Raw genomic sequence first — 22,293 nt, 5'->3', positions numbered from 1 at the left:
ATGCACGTTCTTGAGAAGTCTCTTGTAAGGAAATGAGATAGTAACACTGACTGTGGGGCTTATCAGTTCTCTGGGGTCCTGACTTAAGTCATCACATAGATCCTGAAATCAACCACTCCCTGGTTGGTGTGCAACCTGGGTCCTGTAAGAGATGCAGTCAGCACATCTGGCACCAAAGGGATCCATGCCTGCAGGGTCAGCAGCAGTGCATTTGGCATACTCTTGTGCACTGCCCTCCTCACCTCAAAATACCAGCAGTGGGTAGTACTTGGAAGCTTACCTGGTTGATTCCTGTGCTGAAACTGTCTTGGAATTACAGGACACTTCTGGCTCTATCACTCATGTATTTTTTAAAAGTGATACATTTTTAGAGGAGGGCAAGTACTGTAGAAGATTTTGTGTAACTTGCTTTAATTTTCTGTAGAAAAAGTACAGGCAGAAGGCTGATGCTCTGAAGTTCACCAGTGTGGCTGACAGTTCTCAGATCAAGCATGCCAAGAAAAGCCAGGAACTTCAAAGTGATGTGAGTCCTTGACTGAATTTCTCTCTTTGCAAGCAATTTAGGCACAGTTTAGGTCATTCCTGACACATGTACCCCAGTGTGATGGTCAGAGAGCCCCCAGTCATGAAGCCTTTTAATATATAAAGTTTCTTCAGATTAATTCTAAGGGGTTTTATTTGTTTATTTGATTAATTCTCTCCTTGAATTCTTTGAACTAGAACAACAGCAACAAAAATCAAGCACCATTGGGAGTCTTTTGTGTGCTAGACAAGCTGCCTTTCTGTGTGTGCTGAAAACAGAAGAGTAACCACAGATTTTGAGCTTTATAGTAGGGACTTATTTTTCTGTGGGATGTAAGAAATGTAACACTTTGTGAATGAGGCATATTTTCATAGTTTTTCAACAGCTTCTCCAAGAACTTCATGGGCTATAACAGAGCAGTTCATTTCTCTGCTGTCATAGCCCTGGGATATAAAATGGGGATGATTTCTACTCAGATCATAAAAGGTCCTTGATGTTTTCATTCACAGTTGTAATGTTAGTCCTCACTGGAGTATTGTGTCAGCAATTACATTTAGGTCACAAATGTTCTCTGCAGATTCAATTGCTAGTGTTCTTAATTTCATGCCTAGAATTCTCAGTTTCTGTGTCCTAGACTTTCATTCTACCAAAGAAGTAGCTGCAGTTTAACACTGGGTAAAATATGTTCCTGCATGCATTTTGTATAGAGTATGAATTGCTGTCAGCTTTAATAGCTAGATTAGTAGCTAACTTTGGGAAATAAAGTATCCTGATATATGTGCTGTTTCACAGCTTCCTTGAAATTTAGCCATGAGTAGTTCAGTCAACCTGACCCTGTAGGTCAGTTTTTAACTCCACATTTAACACAAAAGTTCAAGATGCTAAAGAATAACTTTCCCAAATAAGTTAACCCTTACAAATCCTTGGATATTTGGGGTGTTTTAACCACTATTCCTTCAACATTAAATGTGGAGTACTGCTTGTTGACCCTGCTTTGCTTCCTGTGGACAGGTTGCCTACAGGTCAGGGAAAGAGCAGTTTCTTCATCAGTACACCATCAGCAAAGATGACCCTGTCTTCATGCTGGCCAAAGCAAATGCTGCCAATATCAGTGAGGTACTGTGTGATTCCCTCCCTCCTGTGAATAGTTACAGCTGCTGTGAAACAATTGTTCTGTATGTAAAAGTTATGTTCTTTCTCAGAGAAGGTCCTCATGTTTTAGATATTATATTGAAATTTAATTCCATGCTCCTAATAAATAGTGGTCACATCTGCTGTTCTGAAGACTTGCCACTTCTAGAGTTTGAAGCTGTGCATTTTTCACACACTTCCAGGCAAGTGGCACGCTGACAGTTTCACTGGAACCAGTGAGATATTGGGGTTGCAGTAACCACAGTATCCACAGATACAGAATTTTTGAGGGAAGACACCAGGATCTGATCTGTAGCCATACTGTTCCTGGGCATGGAGTGCAGGAGGGACTCATTACTTGAGAGCTTTCACTGTGACTATAGAAGAAATAGAAAGGATTGATAGTAATAAAGAAACTGTTCTGTTGTCATCTCTTTAGAAACTCTACAGGAGTAGCTGGGAGAAGCAGAAGGAAAAAGGATTTGTGCTTCGTTTGGATGCTTTGTCATTCTTGACAGCTAAGGCAAAGAGGGATCTGGCAAGTGACGTGAGTATGGTCTCCATCAGCCTCCTTTTTCTTAGGACAGCTGACAGTCCAGGTTGCTGCTAGTGTTGGGGATGTGTCACATATGTCTCAGTGCCCTGAGCCACCCTCACTCGATTCATGCTAAGGAGCGATGGAGGAGTTGTCTGGGTGATTGGCATTCTGTAATTAGTCAGAAGGTTTGCTCTGAGCAATTCAGAGCTTTTCCCCACATGCTGACTGTGTTTTCCTATTCTCATTTTGACCCGAGGGTGAATTTCAGAACTCAAAATGAAGTGGAAATCTCCTGTGAAACATCATAACTTAATACATCTCTGCCTGGCCAGAAAATTCCTGAAAGAACCTTCTGACCTCCGAGCCTGAAGAATGTTGTTTTTCCTAGAGAGAACCAAAAAGAAAATATTTCTTACAGGTTTTTGTGAACATACTATTGTCATCAAGAAAGGGCTTATTCTTTATAGGCACTAATTTCTAAGGCATTCTTGTTCTCTTTTGTAAATGATCTTTCTTCTTGCTTTTATTGAGGACCCAGCATGCCACACCACTGACAGACCATTGCTTTACTCCCAGGAGAGCTGTCAGTTTGGCAGCTTAAATCATTAGCTCTTGGTCTGTTTTCTTCTTCACAGGTCAAATATAAGGAGGGTTATGAGAAGATGAAGGGCAAGCTCATCGGAGTGAAAGCTGTGGAGGAAGATTCGCAGATGGCTCATTCCCTGCAGATGTCAAAGCTGCAGAGTGATCTGGAGTACAAGAAGGCCTTTGAGGGCACCAAGAGTCAGTTCCAGATCCCCATGGATATGGTTAACCTTGTTCATGCCAAAAAGGCTCAGAATCTGGCCACAGATATAGGATACAAGACCTCTCTCCATCAGTACACAGCCCTGCCTACTGACAGGAAAGTGGCATGGGCCAAGTGGGCCTACGGATTACAGAGTGATGTAAGTCCAGAGCTTCACCTGTTTCAACCCTCTCTCATCCTGCCCACTCTCAGCCCACTTAGGGCTGACTTTCTTCAGACATTTATGCTTGTAATGCCATGGCATCTTTATACACCTAATTTTTCAGCTATTAAACAATGACTTTTAGCAGTAAATAATAACCACTTATTTCCTCAAGAGGTATATTTAAGTTGTGCAATGTTTCTGAGGAGGGTTATGACTCCGTTTATGAGCATGGCTTCTTCAAAGCCTACTTCAAATGCTAATAAAACACTAGGATTCCTATATGATGTACATTTATTTTTGTTTCCTAATGTGCAGGGAGGTTAAATAATCTGTGGTGATAAAATTGGTGATAAAATTCCATATGGAGACCACATGTAACCATCAGATGAACTGTCTGATACTGTAAACAGTTAAGGTAAAATTTCCATTCTAGGGTTGTAAGTCAGAACTTTTCAAGGAGACTGAGGTAGAGATGTGTACAGGCCTTGTTGAGGTATGGCTGCTGAAACCTTTGTGACATCTTTGAGAAACCTGACTTACGGCCAAGCATTTGAAATGCAGCACTGTTGGTAGGAGAGATTTTGTGAGGAAAGTGAGAAGTGCTCCTGTACTCTACTTCCTTAAAGACGCATGGAAAAACAAACAAACCAAAATGCTTTCTGTCCAGTAAAACAGGAGGGTGTGCTTTGGGAAATGCTAAGTGTCATTTTCTTTTTACTGCAAGTCATGATGATCTTTTAAAGAGTGCTCCATATGCAATAAAACTGAAGTTAGAGTAAAAATTGCAAACAACAGTAAGGTGTAGACCGCTTTTAAAAATTACCTTGCAAGGCATATTGCACAAGTACTGGTGAGTCCTTATACTTCTATTTCATTCTGTAATTTTTTTGCTTTCCTTGCAACTGTGCAATAGTGAATAAAACAAAAGCAGGCACTAATTTGACTTCATTGTTGTTCCAGAGATGTCTGAATCCTTTAATGGCATTTTAAGTGTATGAACACCAACAATAGGACATTTTCTTTTCTTTGTCAGAACCGATACAGAGCAGATTTGAACTGGATGAAAGGAGCTGGATGGATAGCCACTGGGTCATTAAATGTGGAACAGGCTAAGAAGGCAGGAGAACTCATTAGTGAGGTGAGATTTCATGACAGCATGTAACAGAATTTGCTGCATAATGCGTGCAAAATGTCTGTATAAAATTAAAATAATTTCCACTCAAAGGGGAAAGAAAAAGGCATACCACATGAAAGCCCTCAAAACCAGGGATAGGACTGGTAATTAGAGGGAAACCAGATACCAAACACATACCAGTAGGAGTCCATATAGCCTTTGCAAAAACAAAGTAGGTGACAAATGATATTATGAATAATAATGGCAATCAAACAGTGCTCAATTGCTACCCACTAGCCTACCTTTTTAATGAACCAAAACAGGAGAGATGATGAAAAGATGGAGCCATTGGACCCAGAACCTTTTGTAACAGATACACGTTTCCTTCTTGCTCGTTTTTCATATATATTCATGCTAGCTATTGAAATTCATATAGATATCTCTGTCTGTAGTTACCTATCAGCCCAAGTAGTTTTCATCCTTATTTTTCCCTATAACCAATATCACTTACAGGAGAAGTTAGACTCTAGAATACTTTGTGCCTGTCCCATGAGGCCTTCAAATGAAGTTCTGGTTTAAATGGTTAAAAGGTTCATAGTATTCTGTTTCTGTTATTTCAGAGGTAATCCTGCCGGCCACATCTGTTGCTGTAAGAGATTGAATCCTGTGATTTTTCAATAACTATGATGCAGGAGTCACGTGTCCATTCAGTCTGTGGTGTCTCAGAAAAATACAGTCATCCTTTCACAACTGACTGATTGCTAATACTATATTTTTCCCCCCATGTAATCATCCATTGTGAAGAAGGATGATTTTTCAGACACAATAAATGAGATTCTCATGTAGTGTCAAGCAAGGTAGCTGCTACAGTAATGCTAGCTGGAATAGTAACTGTGAATTTCATTTGGGTATTCCATTGGGTGTTTCAGTTGTGAAAACTGCTGAGTAGAAATTTCACCCCCTGGGCTGCTCATCTCAACCTTTTTGTGAGTACTAAGTAATGTTAGGTTGCTATGAGCCTTGTCCTTTCATTCATATAGTGACCAGCCCTTCTAATACTGATAAAAAACAATTGCCAGGATATAATCTCTAGCAATTTTTTGCAGATATGTTCTGGTCAACCCTGCTTTGTCTCCAAATTTGATTAAGATAAGGCATAAACCAGTTTTGTTCCCAGTTAATCTCAGTTTTAAGATATTACTTTTGGAAACAAAAATATTACTTATAAGTTTATAATACTTTAAAGTGTTTGTGTGTTTTACATCAGTATTTTTAGTCTTCGAAGGGTCAAGATGTTGCTTCAAATAAACTTGTGTGGGTCACAGCTCAGTTTAAAGGAGAATGACAAGCCATGAGTTTGTGTCAGGCATTTGGAAAATTTGGTATGTGCTATTTGGAGAAGTGACCAAGGTGTTGATGGATTTAAGACAACTCCTGCAGGAAGGGAAGCTTTCAGTGACCTGGCCAAATGGAAAACTGTCATTTTTCCACTGAACTGCCTGCACCTTAATTATGTATATATAACAAGACCAAGAAGCTCTCAGAAGCCACTATGAGTCCTTAACAGCAAGCAAAATTAATATCATTATCTAGAAGATATGCCATAACAATTAGGTACTGTGTCAATAACTGCACAGATTTGCTGCAGGTTTAAGGAGGTAACCCAAACACCTAACCAGTAAGTTAAATAGTTGCCATTATTAACACACTACAATTGTCTATTATTTCTTGCTTAAAGGAACTGTAAATTAAAAATACAATTGGTCATACTGTATTTGAAGTAATGTAGGAAAGATTTTAAAATCCTGAGTTCTGGAGTATTTAGGTAAGCAGAACCTGATTTTGAAATATTTTTCTTATATTTAAGGATTAATATTAATTGGCAAAAGGTTATTGTTGAACTGAAACAAATATTAATCTGAAAGTACCTAGGACATAAAGATGAGGAAAGAGGAATAATAATTATGTTCACAAATTCACTCTAATCTCCAGCAACCTATGATTTTTCTCTTTCAAATAGCATGAAAGAGCAGCACAAAATTCACAGCTTTGATCTTTTTCTGCTCAACAGAAGAAGTACCGTCAGCATCCATATGCTTTGAAGTTTACCAGTATTAAAGACACTCCTGAGATGATCCAGGCTAGAATTAGTTATAACCAGGCTGTGGATGTAAGTTATAATGTATATACATTATGATTATAAGAGTGGTATCCTCTTTGAACGACCTGATTGAAGCACTGGCTTTCTCTCTCTTTCTTTCTCTGAGATTATCCTTTGGAACCATGAAACTTCTGTATTCTGGTGTGGTGCATCCCACAAAGAGCATGTTTCTAACTTGGATTGGGAAGAAATCCCCCAGAAGTGAATGGGATTTTCATACAGAAAGCACTTTCTGGCCTGTTTATTTTTAGAAGTAAAATTTAGGAGTAAGACTGTCCTTTGACCTTTAAAGAATTTTGGCCTCCTGATATTCATTAAGGAAGATCATGTTTGGGGTTCTTTCCCCTTTTCAAACAGATCTTTCAAATTTCAGTTTCTGCATATTCTTTGGAAACAAAACGTAAGGCAGCATGACAAGGAAGGAAAAATAAATTATTTCAAGCTGTCATCCTGCTGAGAGAGAAATCCAGGAGGGGAAACCTTAAAGGGAAGAATTGAGGCTGTTTGGTGTTTAAACATGTTTATTTTTAATAGAAGAGCGATTTAAAAATATTGTAGACTTAACTGGGATAATACAGAAGTGAATAATAAGCAAAAGTCACTCAAAAAAGACAAGTTTCAAACATGAGAGGATGTTTTATTTTGAAAATAGATATTTTTAAAGTGAAGGAGAAGATGAAAGACTTTGTGTAAAACACATGCTATTGTAATACTTTTGGTGTCTGTGCCTTTGGTTTAATTAATAACATCCAAAAGGCTTACATCTCAGGCAGGATAAATATAAGTAATTTTGTTTCACTGAGTCACAGTCAAAATCAGTCTGGTGCTCTACTTCTTCACACATGGAGTTCTCATTAATTTTCCTCTTACGGAGCTGCAATTCAAGTGGGCCCAGCTGCTAAAAAAGTGTCAGACAGGTGAAATGGAGGAGTCCATTCTAATCTAGAGGGTCTCGAACCCTTCTGCAGAAATAATAGCCTGGGAAAGGCAAGTCAGGTGCTGCAGACATGGGCCATATCTACGGCCAAGGAAAGGTGTCTCTCTGTACCCATCTGAAAGTTATGGAGTCAATGAATGAAGATAACTAGGCTAGCAAAGAAAAATAATTTGAAAAGGAGAACTCTGCATAGCCACTGAAGGGGAAGTTGCAGTTCCAGTTAATTGCACAGAACTCCTCTCACCTGTCTGCAGACATCTGAAAGTTATCTGGTCCTGGGCCAGCTCTGTGCTCTTCCTCCAAGGGTTGATGTGGGTGGCACACACAGACACCTCTTCTGTGATGGGATAAATCACCTTCTGAGGTGTTTCAATCTCTTCCCATTGACTATTGAGCACCCCTTTGCAACTAATTCTGGAGATAAATTTGGAGTAATTGCACAGATAATTGACATCCCATTTAAATGCTAAAATTCAACACCTTTGGAGAGGCGTTTTGGGGTCTTCAACTCCCTGTATTTCTGTGGAATTTCAAAGTGTTAGTGGGCTACTTATTGCTGCACACCCTTAATCACTACTGTTGATTTTTCTTCTCCCTACCCACATACGTTAGAAGTTGTATCAAATTAATATTAAAATATCTGAATTTTCATATACATTGATTTACACACTCAAAACTTCAAGGAGCTCCTCTCTAGCATACTCTTGCTGATAAGTGTATCAGATCCCAAAGGCTTTTGAATCCATTTTGACTGATACAATTACCTGTATTTATTAATGCCTCTGCTGCTGTTCTGTAGTGTTTGCTTTCCATAAACTTAATTGTTAATGTTTTTGTTTGAACTAATGATTGAAAATGTAGAGAGTACTTGCTACTGAAAGTCATCTCTGTTTGCAGAGGCTGTACAAGGAGCATGGAGAGAGTATAAAGCATCAGTATACACCAACAACAGATCTTCCTGAAATCCTGCAGGCCAAATTAAATGCTATGAATATCAGTGAGGTATAAACCTGACCTTTAATATTTTAAAGGAAAGTGGAAATGTTGATAGTGCTTCAATGTTTATCCTAAACAGGAAATCCTACTAGATTTCTTTCATTTCCCCTGTATATGATCATTCTATGGTCTAAATATTTCTGAAGTAATGTGGGAAATCAAACTTCTTATCCAACCTCACCTACATAGAAAGATTAAGAATGATCAAATAAATAGTCTTTTCTAATGGACATTTGCCTTGCAATAATTCCTGTTGTGCATTGATAGTTTCATTTGTGTTTGCCCTCTGCATTAGAATAGAACGGAACTCATCTGGTAACATTTCTAGCGTCTCGATAATGCTGCGATGTCAACCCTCTGAACAGCAACTCCTCTTCATTTCTGTTCCATATTCCCTAGACTCGTTACAAGGAGTCCTGGAGAAGGATGAGAGATGGTGGCTATCAGCTGAGACTGGATGCCATCCCCTTCCAGGCAGCAAAGGCTTCGGGTGAAATCATAAGTGATGTACGTGAACCTACTGCTGACACTGTCCGTAGGACACGGCAGTCACTCCAGACTCTATCTGCCCTGCTGAGTGATTTTTCATGGAAACAGCATGTCCAGCCAGCTCTGCATCTGGGAGACATCTAGCCTCGGACTAGTTAGCGTTGCTTTTGGAGGTGCAGCCACAGTGGGGTGTGTTTGGTAAATAAGGAAAGGCAGGTCTGTGAAAGCACAGCTGAGCAGTTTACCTGCTGCAGTGACTGCACAGTCACGGGGATTCCAGTTGGGTGAGGTCTTCCTAGAACCCACTAAATCTTCATTCAGATTTATTATCATACTGAATATTGTCAGAATTTACTATCTTATGAAAACCCTTTTAATTCAAGTTTTAACAGCTGGACTAATACTTCTCTTTACTCCTATTCACATTTCTCCTTCTACTTCCTTTTTAGCACAAATATAAGGAGGCCTTTCAGAAAATGAAAGGGCAGATGGCTGGCTCGTGTGGCCTGGATGGTGACATTCGTATTGCTCATTCAGTCCGTGCAACCTCTCTGCAGAGTGATGTAAGTACAAGGAAGAAGGTGGGGGCATTCTTGAATTGGTTTCCTAACTGGGAGTAGTACCTCAAAGAAGATGCACTTAGCTGTGGTCTATCTGTAGAATAGCCTATCTATTTAAAACTCAGGGCTTTCTGTCCCACTTTTCAGATATATTAATATAATTGTGATATTCTTGCCATTCTTCTATGTTATTTAGAGTAATATTAATTTGACAGTAAAAGAAGCCTGTGTTCTAGCACACTCCTCTGCTTCACACCACTGCTGCCTATCACAGAATATTTTACTCTGTGAAAGCATCACTCAGAGGCAGGTCTAATTGAGAATTAGCACTGGTCTTTGTACAGAAGTAAATGAAATTAGTTATTCAGTGTTGATTTTCAATTTATCGTTTTTCTGAAAGAACAAAGAATGAATGAGTTTATGGAATTTCAAGTTGGACCTTTTGGTTGGGGAATTGTTCCCACTTGGTCTTGACGTAATTTGTTGTTTGCTTATAAGAATTGTAACTTTTCAGTGCATTTTGAAGAGTGTGGCTTGATCCAGAAAGCAGTGAAATATATGGGAGTGTGTTCATGGTTCTCGGAAGTGCTGGTCTTGTAGTGATGGCAGGCTTAGACAAACAGCTAGTAGAAAGTGTTTGAAGAATTCATCCATCTGTCAGGTTACTCCAAGTCATTTGATGACCCCAATAACTCTGGATATTCATTATCCTGATGAACAGCCTGAACATCTCAAATTTGCATAATCTGATTGGGAAATGTCGAGAAAAAAGTTCTTTGAAGATTTCTGTATCTTTCTTCTCTTGGACAGAGGCAAGAAGTGAAAAAACCAACCCAGCACTAAATATTAGTCTAGAATTATGAAACTAAACTGGCCAAATCAACAAATATTTTGACCTGAAGGTTTTTTCCTAATTCTAATATAAATAAGGCTGCTTGCATGTTTTACTCAGGCAGTAGCTGCCTCTTTTTGTGGCACTTTCTAAAAATGCAGTAAATTAGGATTTCTCTTGCCAGTTTGCTTAATTTTATAAATTCAATATATCAAGTTTTAACAAAAAACTAACAAAATAAATAATCTCAGTTTAATTTAATATAATATAGATGGCTACTTTTTGATGAAGTATAGGCTGCCACATATTCTAATTATAATTACTGATCTTTCACAGTATGGTTAAACAAGTTAGGGAACTTATTTTAAAAAGAATAATTTATACTGCAAAATGGAAGAAATATGAGGAACGTCTCTTCTGATCAAAACCTGAATTTTAATTACTTTGCTGTGATATTTATGTGATCCGTTTCTCATTTGATAGGTGAAATATAAGCAAGGTTTTGAGGACGCAAAGTCTCACTTCCACCTGCCTCTGGATATGATGCACTTGGTGCATGCCAGGAGGGCCCAGTCGCTGGTCAGTGAGCAGGAGTACCGGCAGCTGCTGCACCAGTACACGGCTCTGGCTGACGACGTGAGGCTGCGCTGCGCCCAGAACGCCCACAGGCTGCAGAGTGAGGTGACTGCACAGTGTCCCTGGCATGTTTCCCCGCTGGTTCTGTTGCAAAAAAGTTCTGCTGCAACTCGTGTCAGCTGGCAGCAAGTGTTTGAGCAGAGCTGAGGGATAAACAATGGCTGCTCCCCCTTGATTATGTGCAGGAATGAGACATTTGTCTTACTGCGCAGTGGAGCAATGTGTGTGACCACACTACATCTAGAAATAAAGTCTAGCAGTCTTTGATGATTTGGTAGAGAAAGGTTTGCAAGTGAGGATTATTGGACAGTTGGTAAAAACACCCTTTTTAAGGTCTTTCTAACAATGCAAATGCTTTACCTACTGGTATTTACATCTTGGTTTGGATCTGGGAGAAATTTAATGTGTACTTTCACAAGAAAGATTGGATTTGTAAGACTCTTATAAGCTCTGGCCCAAGACACATCCACTGAAATTCTAAGGATGAGCTTAACTCCCTACATAGTCTTGAGTAAAATTAACTAAATAATGCCTTACAAATCTGTAGGCAGAGCCTCGAGCAAAGGGCTTTTCATAGATCACCTTGCCCCTGCAGACCTCAGGAGGGGCTTAATCTTAAAAACCTACCTGGCCACAAAATGCTACCAGATATCACCTTAACATATCAGCCAACAAACAGAGATGACAGACTGTGTCCAAACAAGTGTAACATCAGATGCCAGTTGCGTTGCCCTAATTTGGGTGAAACACACATAATCAGAGATTCTGAGGCAGGTTTCCATCCATCCTGCTACTCATCTTTCTCATTATGAAATGAAATAATATTGTTGTGATGTATTACCTATTGGTAAATTTTGAAAAAAGTGTATTTACAGGGAGTCACTGCTAGGTTTGGTGATCTGGAAAATATTTTAATGATGAGTATGCAGTGGTTCAGTTCTCCTTTTCCTTAGTCTTCCTTGCTTATATGATGACCATTCAGAACTGTTAAAAATTAAGGCTAGTTTGTTTGCAGTTTCTCTTACTTGAAAGAGAAAGAAAAGACATATTTTCTTATGTTTTTATAAACTGGTCTTATTTTATATATATTTATAAATCAATAATATCTACCTGTGATTTATGTATTATATAAGAAGAAAACTCATATACCTAAAAAAGATTTTTTCAAGGTTACAAATGGAAGACAGAAGTTGAAGCAGCATTTGGTGTTCATGAGGCTCAGAAGTTCCCAGAATCCTGCATCTGTGCTGTAGATCTGTCAGGGCTGTATTCACACAGACACATTCATAAACACAAGATCTTAGGGCAATGTGTACAAACTCTCTGTGGTAGATACTAATTTTAATGGAGTTACTGCATATTTTTGGGTGAATAAATATAGGGCATCTCAAATGCAAACTCGTAATTACTTCTGCTTGGTTTTCCTTAGAATTTATATCGCTCTGACATGAACTTTATGCGAGGCGTTGGATGTATTACCCCAGGGGCCCTGGAGATTGAAGGAAAGAAGAAAGCTTCTGAACTCATCAGCGAGGTAACAAAAGAGGGTTTTGATTTCTCCACTACGAACAAGAGTTTGCCAGATGTCTTTCTATTAGACTGGGCTGGCAAAGTGACTCACTGGATAATGCCAGACTCCCTCCCCTTGCGTTTGATCATTCCACTCGTGTCCTACTGCAGATGGGTGAACCTGATGGAGTTTTAGGCTTTGCAAACTTTGCTAACTTATTTTGCAAATCTTTTCTCCCGTGTTTCAGACCCAGGGGGTATTTATTTAATGTTATTTATTTAGGAGTTTAAATGGGCTTTTTCAACTAAAAATAAATCTGTGCCTATCTGTAATAAGTACCTTGTACTGTTTCTCCAAAATTAGAATTAGCTGTGCAGTGTCCAGGGCCCTCATCTCTACTGTTTTACAGTCAGTCTGTTTTTCACCTGCTGCTTTTGTGTGCTTTTTTTTTCTCCCTCTGGAACTGGACTTTTATTTCATCTGTCATGTTCTCTTCATGGTCTTCTGTCATGTACAGCCTCTCGTATTTTCAAATCCTGCATCTTTTGCCTGTATTCACATAGATGTGAAATGAGGAAAAGTAGGAGTTGTGTTCTAAGGAGCAAGTGCCTGCTTGCAGTGATCTTGCAGTTGTTTTGTTCACAATTCTGACATCAGGCCACAGGCCAGGTGAAACCTTTTTTTTTCTCAAAAAATTCAGTGGGTTTGTGCAGCTGCTTCTCTCTCTGGGCTGGATTGCCTTTGCTGTAATTCCACTGCTCTAGGTTAATGACACCAAGGGATGAAATAATCTCATTACTGTTTTCAGCATATTCAGTACGGCAGCACTTTTCTTTCATGTCTTATTCCTTATTTGCTTTTCGTTTTCCCAGTGAAACTTGAATGCACCTAACTCAGAATAGCAAAAGGTAAATTAGTCTAAAGATCAATAGACAAACTAGAGTTTTAAGCACAAGAAGCAGTGGAATTCCACTAGAATTGGAAAAAAATCCCTTATCTGACAAGCCAATTTACTTATTTTGCTCATTTTTCTTTGTGTGTGAACTCAGAGTAAATATCGTCAGCAGCCACATTCCTTCAAGTACACATCGGTGACAGACTCTCCTGGCCTCCTTCATGCAAAATTCAGCAATATGATTGCTAATGAGGTAGGCTCTCCTAACGTGAATCAGAAAACATGCTTTTCAATATGCAGCAAGCTGGGGATGGAGAACTGGGAAAGAGGCGACCCTGTTCTGAAAGCAAAATGCATCAAAAAAAGTGAAAGCATCACTGATTTGTGCTTTTTCACAGTTAGATCACTTTTTTTTCCCCCCAAGCATTTAATACCATTTTCAATTCAATCTCTTTCAAAAAGCTGACATTGTTTCCAAACAACAGAGTTCCATTATCAAGTTTTTTGCATGAAACAGAGATTCAAAAATCAGGACTGGGGGTGTTCTGGAGGGAGCTCATTTGCATACTATGATCCACTTTTGAGGGCTTCTCAAAGAAGCCCAGGCCTTTTCTTTTTTAGAAAAGAATAACTGTTCTAAATTCTGAAAAAAAACCAAGACAAAACCTATATAAAAATTATCAAAATAATATATAATAACTTGAAGAAAAAATTCAAGCTAGAAAATACGCCCAGTCTACCAGAAATACCTTTCCTTGTCACACACATTCATGATGCCATTGACATTCTTAGGTCTACTTTTGCCTTGCTGGGAACGTAACAATGCAAGGCTGAGAATGTAGTGGTTTGGCATCATCATATATTTATAAAAATTAGTGTAAACGTCCTTTATGCTCAGTAAAAGCCCCACATCTTTATGCCAAGGAAAAAAAAACTTTGCAATTTCAATGACATCCTCAGCTATTTTCAATGATGGCTGACTACAGTTGTCACAAACATTAACAACTTAAGTACTGCTGTTGTATTATTGAAACAAGGGAGAAAGTTAATTTCAGTTGTCTCTTTGATGTCTTTCCTAGCGCCTGTATAAAGCAGCAGGAGAGGACAGTCGGCACCACTACACACCAACACTGGGTCTGCCAGAGTTTACACGGGCAAGAATAAATGCAGCCAACCTCAGTGATGTAAGAATTTGTTCTGTATTTCTTACAACTTATTTCAGATGCAGGATGGATTGTGCAGTGGCAAGGAAGATGAATAAGTAGAGGAAATTTGAGATCTATTCTATTTATGCTTTCCTTGATTTGATTATAATCAAATTATATCTTCATTAGCATATATACGGTTGTGAGTAAATTAAATCTACATAAAGAACGAGACATGTTTTGTCTGAGTTAGTAGGATTTCCCAAAGATAATTTAAAAAAAAATCCTTTGATTATAAAGAATGAGACTGTAACACAGAATAACAAATGAAAGCTGGTTCCTTTGTTTGTTCCTTTGTGCATTTAAAAGTAAAGCAGCAGTCTACATGTGCCTTTCCTACTTTAGGCAAAATACAGAGAATCTTGGCATAATCTACGTGCTCAAGGCTACAAGCTGACAATGGAAGCACTCCCATTCCAGACTGCCAGGGCCTCCAGAGAAATTGCCAGTGATGTGAGTTGAATGATTCAACCTCCCTTCTTGCCTAATTTCTGTTAACTTCATGTAAAACAATGTCTAAAGCAGATTTTACTGAATTAAAGCAACTCCATAACCATGTGAGACAAGTGTGAGACAGAATATATTACTTATGAATGAGATTCTTTGTGTGAATTAGGAAAAAAAGGAAGAGGAAGAATTGCTGCTAATCGGGAACCAAGCCAGGTTAAACATCTTCCAGTGGGAAATAGCAAATGAATTAAAGCATTTGCAAACAGAAAGAAAGGGAAATCTGCTCTTTTTCAGGCAGTTGGCTCCTCATATTATAAAGTGCTCAGTAACTCTGTCCACCCTGTGTTGAGCTGACTTTTGGAAGTATTTAGTATGTCCAAATTGAAATGAAGTCAGAAAAAGCTGAGGGTTCTTTGAATTTCAAAAATAAGGAGTGTGAGATCACACCGTCTGATTAGGAAGTAAAAATCAGAGCAAATTCCTGTAAATATGTATCCCCTTAACTTCTAAAATAGAAGAAACAAGTCATCTTACCTTTATAAATATCCTATAATTTGGATTGTTGTAGGCAAAACACTCAGACATGGTGGTACCCATTTCTCAGAAAGCCTAAGTTTATCCCTCCTTCACAAGATATTTAATAAACTCTAGAAGATGGAAAAAGTCTTCATTTTGTGTAGTACTTAGTTGCATACTTTATCACTAATGTGATAAAATATGAATATATTTCACACACGTTTGTTTAATGAAGCAAGCATTTCTAGTTGTAATTTATAATATAGACTTCACCATATTTTGCAGAGTGCTTTTGGTTACAGCTTCAGATCTGCTCTAGAGGGTACAAGTCCGTAATAGAATTACATCCACTTACAACAGATCTGAATTTGGCCCTTCATCTTGGAAGCACTTTATAAACATTAGATGCTGTAATTTAATCCCCACAACTCTCTTGTGTGGTAGATAAGTGTTATTATCCCATTTCAACTACATTATGAACTCTTCAGGGCCCAGGCCTTCCCTTTAAAGTTCTAAGCACCCTGTTGATGCTGTATAAATAAGCATTATCATCATCATCACTATTTCACAGAGAGGATAAATGCAAGATCACAGGGAGAGTCATAGTCCCAGCTAAGATGAGAATGAGGGGTTGCTGGTTCTTATTCTTTCCAGGAAAACTGAATTTACTCTTTAAAATAGCTGGGTGGCATTTGCAAATCTGAAGGCTACAGAGTGCACGGTGTTTTGCTTTTGTGTAGATTTCTTTTTCTTCTGTCTTTTGTTTGTTTCTCTCACATTCTCATTGCTAGCAATGGGAATAGAAATCTTAGGGAGATAATAATAGTACATGATTCAAGGTTAAACATGATCAATGTTTTGGGCATATTCAGAAAATGTAATGAGATGCTCTTAACTTTAATGTTGCAGCTCCTGTGGTATTTAAATTTGAGAGCAATAAGATATTCAAACAATTGCTTTCTACTGCTACATACTGGTTTTACAGAAAACAAAGATGTTTTAGTAATTTATCTTTAGTTATTTGGAGTAGCTGGTCTAAGTTTGGCACTTTTTCACTTTTACCCTTTTTCTAAATTTTTTAGTACCAATATAAGCATAATTTTGTGATGGAGAGAGGAAAATGCATTGGTGCCAGAAGTGTTCTGGATGACGCCAGGTTGCTGCACTGCTTGCACGCTGCCAAATTACAGAGTGAACAAGAGTATAAGAGGGGATCCCAAGATGTGTGGTCTCAGTTCCATCTGCCCATGGACATGGTCAATCTTGTCCATGCCAGGAAAGCCCAGGCCTTGGCGAGTGATCAAGATTACAGAAAGAGACTCCATGAATTTACAGCACTTCCCGAAGACATGAAGATGAAGTGGGCCAAAAGAGCCCACATGCTGCAGAGTGAGGTAAAATCTTTCTTTTGGACCCTGCCAGCCTCAGTAGGTAGGCTCTACCAGTGGCTCAGGCTGCTTCTGAGCCTGCCTAGAGAGGGATGGGATAGGATGTCAGGGGCAACCTCAACACTTGGCTCTCACCTTTAGAACCCCAAATCAGGCTCCCAGACAAATGGTGATGATGGCTTTGCCTGATACCCTCACTGCCTAGCAGAGTAATGTACAGCACACATGAGTTAGTTGATTGTCATGTCTTTTGTACATATAGGGGAGAACAAAAATGAAAATTGGATGATTGGATTAAAGTCACACAGTGAGACACCATGACTCTGAAGTGAAGTCAGGATTGTTGGGATTGCGGGCACTTCGCTGACTTTTGCTTTCTATTGGGTCTGCCTGATTTTCTTTGATAGATTAGGAGCTAAAAGCAAGCCTTTAATGTGAATAAAGAAAGAGTAATATGTCCTCCTAGAAATGGGGTTAACGAGGAACCGTGAACCAGATAAAATAATTAGTATTCCTGACTTGTACTCACCTCATAAAATTATTTCAAAAGAGGTTCTTTTACGCCCAGTACAAACAGGTTATTACTTACTGCTTTGAGTCATACTAATTCACTCGTGGGGCCTTCTCTTGTAACTTGCATATGATACATTATTTAATTCCTGGTGGAATGAACAAATGCAAACAGTTTGGCTTTACGATCTGATATGTGCATGGCAAATGAAAAACCTCAAAATGTGAATATGAACCAGGGAGTTTTTTAAAAAACCTTAATAGCTGTGGATACAAAACTGATAGTTAACGATTTTCATTTTTAACAGCATCGCTATAAATCAGACCTGAACTTCATGAAAGGAGTTGGTTGGATGGCTCTGAGATCTCCGCAGATAGAAAGTGTAAAGAAGGCTGGAGAGCTTATCAGCGAGGTAACTGATAAATCTTTCATGGGATAGCAAGTCTGTAGGAATTGTTTACCATCAAGGCTCCTCGTTACATGACACTTACGAATGTAGCTTATCATTTCCTTTTGATGTGGGAGCCTGTTTATACAAGGTGTAAGTTACCAGGAAGCAGTATGGGAGACGCAAGTCCACTGTGTGACACCTGCTGAATATTTTCCATTCCAAATGAAACACAAGACTATAAGCAAAACATGTAGCAATAAATAAATGCAGGAAACTCCATTATGAAATTCTAAGCAGGTAGTTATGGAAGTTGTGTAGAAAGATACAGCACTGACAACCACAATGAAGGGGCATTTGCCTGCTCAGTATCATGCATTAATGGAGAAAAATTATCAGCTGTCAAAAGCATAGTGTTCAAAAGCTTTTTGCATGTCAATTTTAGTGGGAAGTCTTTTGTGCACACACACACACATAGACACACTACAAAAAAGTTCTGTGCTTGATACAAAGGCATCCCCAGTCCCTAGCTGAAAGAGCAACTGAGACTGAAGCAGAGCAGCGGCTTCAGGAAAGTGTCTTTTATGTTTTACCCCAGTTATCACACTCCTGGAATTGTCACATATTATTAACAGAAACATCTCCTGGTTTTTTTTTTCCTTTGTTTGTTTTTGTTGCCTCCTGCCCCTCTCAGGTAAAGTACCGTCAGAAGCCAGAAAGTCTGAAGTTCACTGCTGTGGCTGACTCTCCGAGTTTGATTCATGCCAAAACCAGCTACCTCCAGTGCAATGATGTAGGTTTCATTCTAATGTATAAGTGACCTTAACTTTTGCTGTACCATAATGCATAAAAGAATTGATCTTGACATTGCTTCCAGTATCACCTGCATTCAATGACTTTTGGCCCCACAGAGGCTGTACAGAGCTGGAGGTTCTGAAGACAGGCACAGGTACACCCTGCCTCCTGATCATCCGGATTTCATCCGAGCCCGCCAGAATGCACTCTACATCAGTGATGTAAGTGAACCTTCTCCTCTGGGGAGCTGACTTGGAACACTTGTTTGGGAATAAAAACTTTCATGTATGTAGAAGCCAAGTTTTCTGAGCCTGACCAGAACTAAATGAAGCCAGAGGCAGTGAACAGCCAACATGTTGTTAGGTTTGGGCTGGAGGAGTCGGGTAAAGTCTGCTAATTTTCCTTTTGAGCATTCATTTCATTTTCTAGGGCAGTAAGCTATTATTAAGGATTTCAAACCTTCATTATAAATATGATTAGTTACAAATTAAAATATTTTTGATTTTGTTTGAGTGAGGGAGTCTCTTTCCTAGACTATGTATTCTACCTTTCTGAAGCTGTAACACTGTGTTGAAATGATCCCTTAGGCATAGTTGTCATCAATCTGGATGTAACTGAATCAGTGAGTGGAATTAGTTTAAAGAGAATTTGTTTCCACATTATCTCATACATAGGAACTCAGTCTATTCCTATTGTCCTGTTGCCTGACTAAATAGCTTTACCTGTAGGGTCAGGATGACTTCAGTTTGCTAGGAGCTTTGAGATAGGTGAAAGAAACAAGTAGAAATTACATTTTGAAGCAATGGAGGAAAATGTAAAAAGTCAAATATTACGTGCAAGGATTGCACACAAATGAAAGGTCATCCCTATTAGCAGGGTGTACAGTGATGCTTATATTGCTCCTGCCCTGGCTGTCTTGCAGGATTTCTGGCATCTAAATTTACTTTCAAGTTTATTACCACCTAGCACTACAGTCACCAGTGAAACAGAAGATTGTCTTAAAATGTGGAGTAGATTTTGTGCTCCTTTTCCTACGGTCACAAACCTCAGGAGGGGTGAATCAAAGACTTACAGAAAGCAAATGAATAAAATCAGAAGGGGACAGCTGAAAGTGTCAGCTAAGATACCACGGCTGTGTAGTAGGACCTGCAGACTGGAAGCTATTTTAAGAAAGCTACTAATGGAACAAGAACCAAATCTAGAGCAACTTCTCTTCAGGATGTAAATGTGATTCACATCCTCAAAGTCGCATTACAACCGGCTGTTATTCCACATGAGTTAATGAAGCCACATGTGGCTGGGGATAGAGATGAGGATCATTTGAAAAGCTTGAAATAACTGGTATTGAAATTAGGATGCCAGGAAACCCAAGACACTGTGAGTGGATGCATCAAAAGAGAGAATAAGGGCAATATCAATGCAATATTGATGTGACTGATGCATCACAGTTTCTAATAGAAATTAAATCACATCAAAAACAACCACATTCAAGTACAAAAGGAAACCCTGGTGGCACTTTTCAGATGAGGCATTTTATCATTATGGTGAATAGAAAAGAAGTTGAAGTGCTATAGAACTGGATCAAAACCTTGGAGATAGTACTGATGACTCTTGATACAAATAAGCCCAGTAGGATAAAACATTTATTATTGCAGTTATGGGACTACGTTTAAGAAACTGCAGGGGGAAAATGACTTTTTTGTTCTTTTCTTTTCAACACAGAAATTGTATAAAACATCTTGGGAACAGACAAGGGCATCTGGCTATGATTTTAGGATTGACGCCATCCCATTCCAGACAGCAAAGGCTTCAAGAGAGATTGCTAGTGATGTAAGAATTGTTCTGTTTCAAACACTTCCCAACCCTCTTCCCAAGCCACTCCATCCTGCAAAAATGGGTGAAGTTTTACATGAGTGAACATTGTTCTGGTATGGAAAATTGGTGATCCAATGAAACAAAGTGCTGGTTAAAAGTGCAAAGATTTCTAACTGAAGTCAACCATTAATAATGTCCAATACCAGGCTGTTCTTATGTGCCAAGAGCTTTTCTTGGGAAGAAGACATATTATGATTTCATCAAATAATATAGGTATTAGGCTATGAATAGTTAAAGCATGGTCTAGGATAAAGTGGGTTATCTTTGAACACACAAGACCACAGCTGGCAAGAAAGCTAAAGACGGAGGAGCTTCATTGGTTGAGCTCTGTATTGTGTATACCCAAGAGTGCAACAGTCGGAGGATCTCTGATTACTTTTGAGAGATGAGCATTTTGGGCCCCCTAAGTCTTTCCACTCCTTTAAAAATGAGCACAAAAGTAATTCTTCTAAAGTGTCTTGTTAGATTAGGAGATGTGGTTTGATATCAAACAAACCCTTGGTCTTTGTGCACTACAGGAAGCATGATTGATAGCCGGGGGAGGATAAGTTATTTCATAACAGAATTTGAAGGTAATTTGAATGTGAAAATGAGATTTTCCTCTGCACTTCCTGCAGTACAAATACAGAGAAGCCTTCCTGAGAGACAGAGGCCAGCAGATTGGATTCCTCAGTGCAAATGACGATCCCAAAATCAGACATGTCCTCAGAGTGGGGAAACTCCAGAGTGACCTCCAGTACAGGAGTGATTATGCCCTAAACATGGCACAATTCCAGAGTCACCTCAACCAGCCAGGATTCCTCCATGCCAAGAGAAGCCAGCAGCTTGCAAGCAATGTTAACTACAGGCAGCCCTTGCACCAATACACTTGGGACCCTGAGCAGCTAAACGTGAAACATGCAAAGCAGGCCTACAAGCTGCAGAGTGATGTAAGTGTGGCTGAGTGACACGGTCCTTTCCTGGCCTGGGAGCTGTCTGTGCAATCTCCTTTGCAAACCTTACCTGCCAACAAAATCACCTTGAAAGAACCACAGTCTGCTTGCTAAAAATGAGTAATTTGTTTATTATTGACCCTTCAGCTCCTTTATATGCTCTTTCTTGAATACCCAGGGGGTGTGATTTGGTTAGAGCTCAACAAAATAAGACATCATGGTGCTTGTTTCATTCTCTCAGATAAAATACAAGTCTGACTTGAACTGGCTCAGAGGCATTGGCTGGACTCCCCCAGGCTCTCACAAAGTTGAAATGGCAAGAAGAGCTGCTGAGCTGGCATACCTTCGGGAAATGGGATTGCTGCAGCCTTCTACTCAGTACAGACCTGGAGCTGTAAGTAGAGCAAACCATCCTTCTCACAAATCCCAACAGCTCTGCTCCTTACCTGCACACATCCTGTCTAACACTTCTGAATGCTCCCTGGAGTCTACAGTTCTCCCTACTGTCTGATATGTGCACTTCCCTCATGAAGCTTTGTGCCTTAGTGTACATCTCAATTTTAAAGAGCCATTGAAGGGAATTCAGCAGTGTCATGTCAGGATGTGTTTTCCCCAACATGTGGATGATGTCAGACCTCCAAGTGTCCTAGTACCTCTGAGGCAAGCAGAAGCAGAAGGGACTCCCCATGGAACTCCCATTCTCTTTTCGTAATTTCATCAGGAACCAGGTGTTGCCATGTAATTCTGTGTTGCCATGTAATCTCCACTGGCAGTTGTACTGACAGTCTGAGAGTAGGCTCCTAACAGATAATGTGTGCTGTGGGAGGCTTTGTGCAAAGGGGCAATGCTCCAGTCTCTTCTGCCTCTGTCCAGCTCAAGGTTAAAGATATTACAAGCAGGGATCTTCCAGGCTTTCCTTCTGGATGACTCCCAGTCTGCAGTGTCCCAGCACAAGAGA

The 22,293-nt window shown here is 39.3% G+C and overlaps 1 protein-coding gene across 2 annotated transcripts in view; it reads left to right on the top strand.

The window, feature by feature from the left end:
* LOC119702447 (nebulin related anchoring protein) overlaps positions 1 to 22,293 on the top strand; it is a 47,400-nt gene that overhangs the window by 24,301 nt on the left and 806 nt on the right. For both annotated transcript variants that reach the window (XM_038140564.1, XM_038140563.1), the window contains exons 21-41: positions 425 to 523; positions 1,535 to 1,639; positions 2,094 to 2,201; positions 2,828 to 3,139; positions 4,179 to 4,283; positions 6,331 to 6,429; positions 8,255 to 8,359; positions 8,753 to 8,860; positions 9,292 to 9,405; positions 10,718 to 10,915; positions 12,300 to 12,404; positions 13,430 to 13,528; positions 14,355 to 14,459; positions 14,826 to 14,933; positions 16,529 to 16,840; positions 17,653 to 17,757; positions 18,428 to 18,526; positions 18,645 to 18,749; positions 20,251 to 20,358; positions 21,021 to 21,332; positions 21,577 to 21,729. In XM_038140564.1, the coding sequence (XP_037996492.1) occupies positions 425 to 523; positions 1,535 to 1,639; positions 2,094 to 2,201; positions 2,828 to 3,139; positions 4,179 to 4,283; positions 6,331 to 6,429; positions 8,255 to 8,359; positions 8,753 to 8,860; positions 9,292 to 9,405; positions 10,718 to 10,915; positions 12,300 to 12,404; positions 13,430 to 13,528; positions 14,355 to 14,459; positions 14,826 to 14,933; positions 16,529 to 16,840; positions 17,653 to 17,757; positions 18,428 to 18,526; positions 18,645 to 18,749; positions 20,251 to 20,358; positions 21,021 to 21,332; positions 21,577 to 21,729 (2,964 nt within the window). The remainder of the gene's footprint in view (positions 1 to 424; positions 524 to 1,534; positions 1,640 to 2,093; positions 2,202 to 2,827; positions 3,140 to 4,178; positions 4,284 to 6,330; positions 6,430 to 8,254; positions 8,360 to 8,752; positions 8,861 to 9,291; positions 9,406 to 10,717; positions 10,916 to 12,299; positions 12,405 to 13,429; positions 13,529 to 14,354; positions 14,460 to 14,825; positions 14,934 to 16,528; positions 16,841 to 17,652; positions 17,758 to 18,427; positions 18,527 to 18,644; positions 18,750 to 20,250; positions 20,359 to 21,020; positions 21,333 to 21,576; positions 21,730 to 22,293) is intronic.

The sequence above is a fragment of the Motacilla alba genome, chromosome 6, assembly GCF_015832195.1.
Source record: "Motacilla alba alba isolate MOTALB_02 chromosome 6, Motacilla_alba_V1.0_pri, whole genome shotgun sequence".
NCBI lineage: Eukaryota > Metazoa > Chordata > Aves > Passeriformes > Motacillidae > Motacilla > Motacilla alba.
Note: the sequence above shows the minus strand (reverse complement) of the source record. Positions and strands in the feature narration are given on the sequence as shown.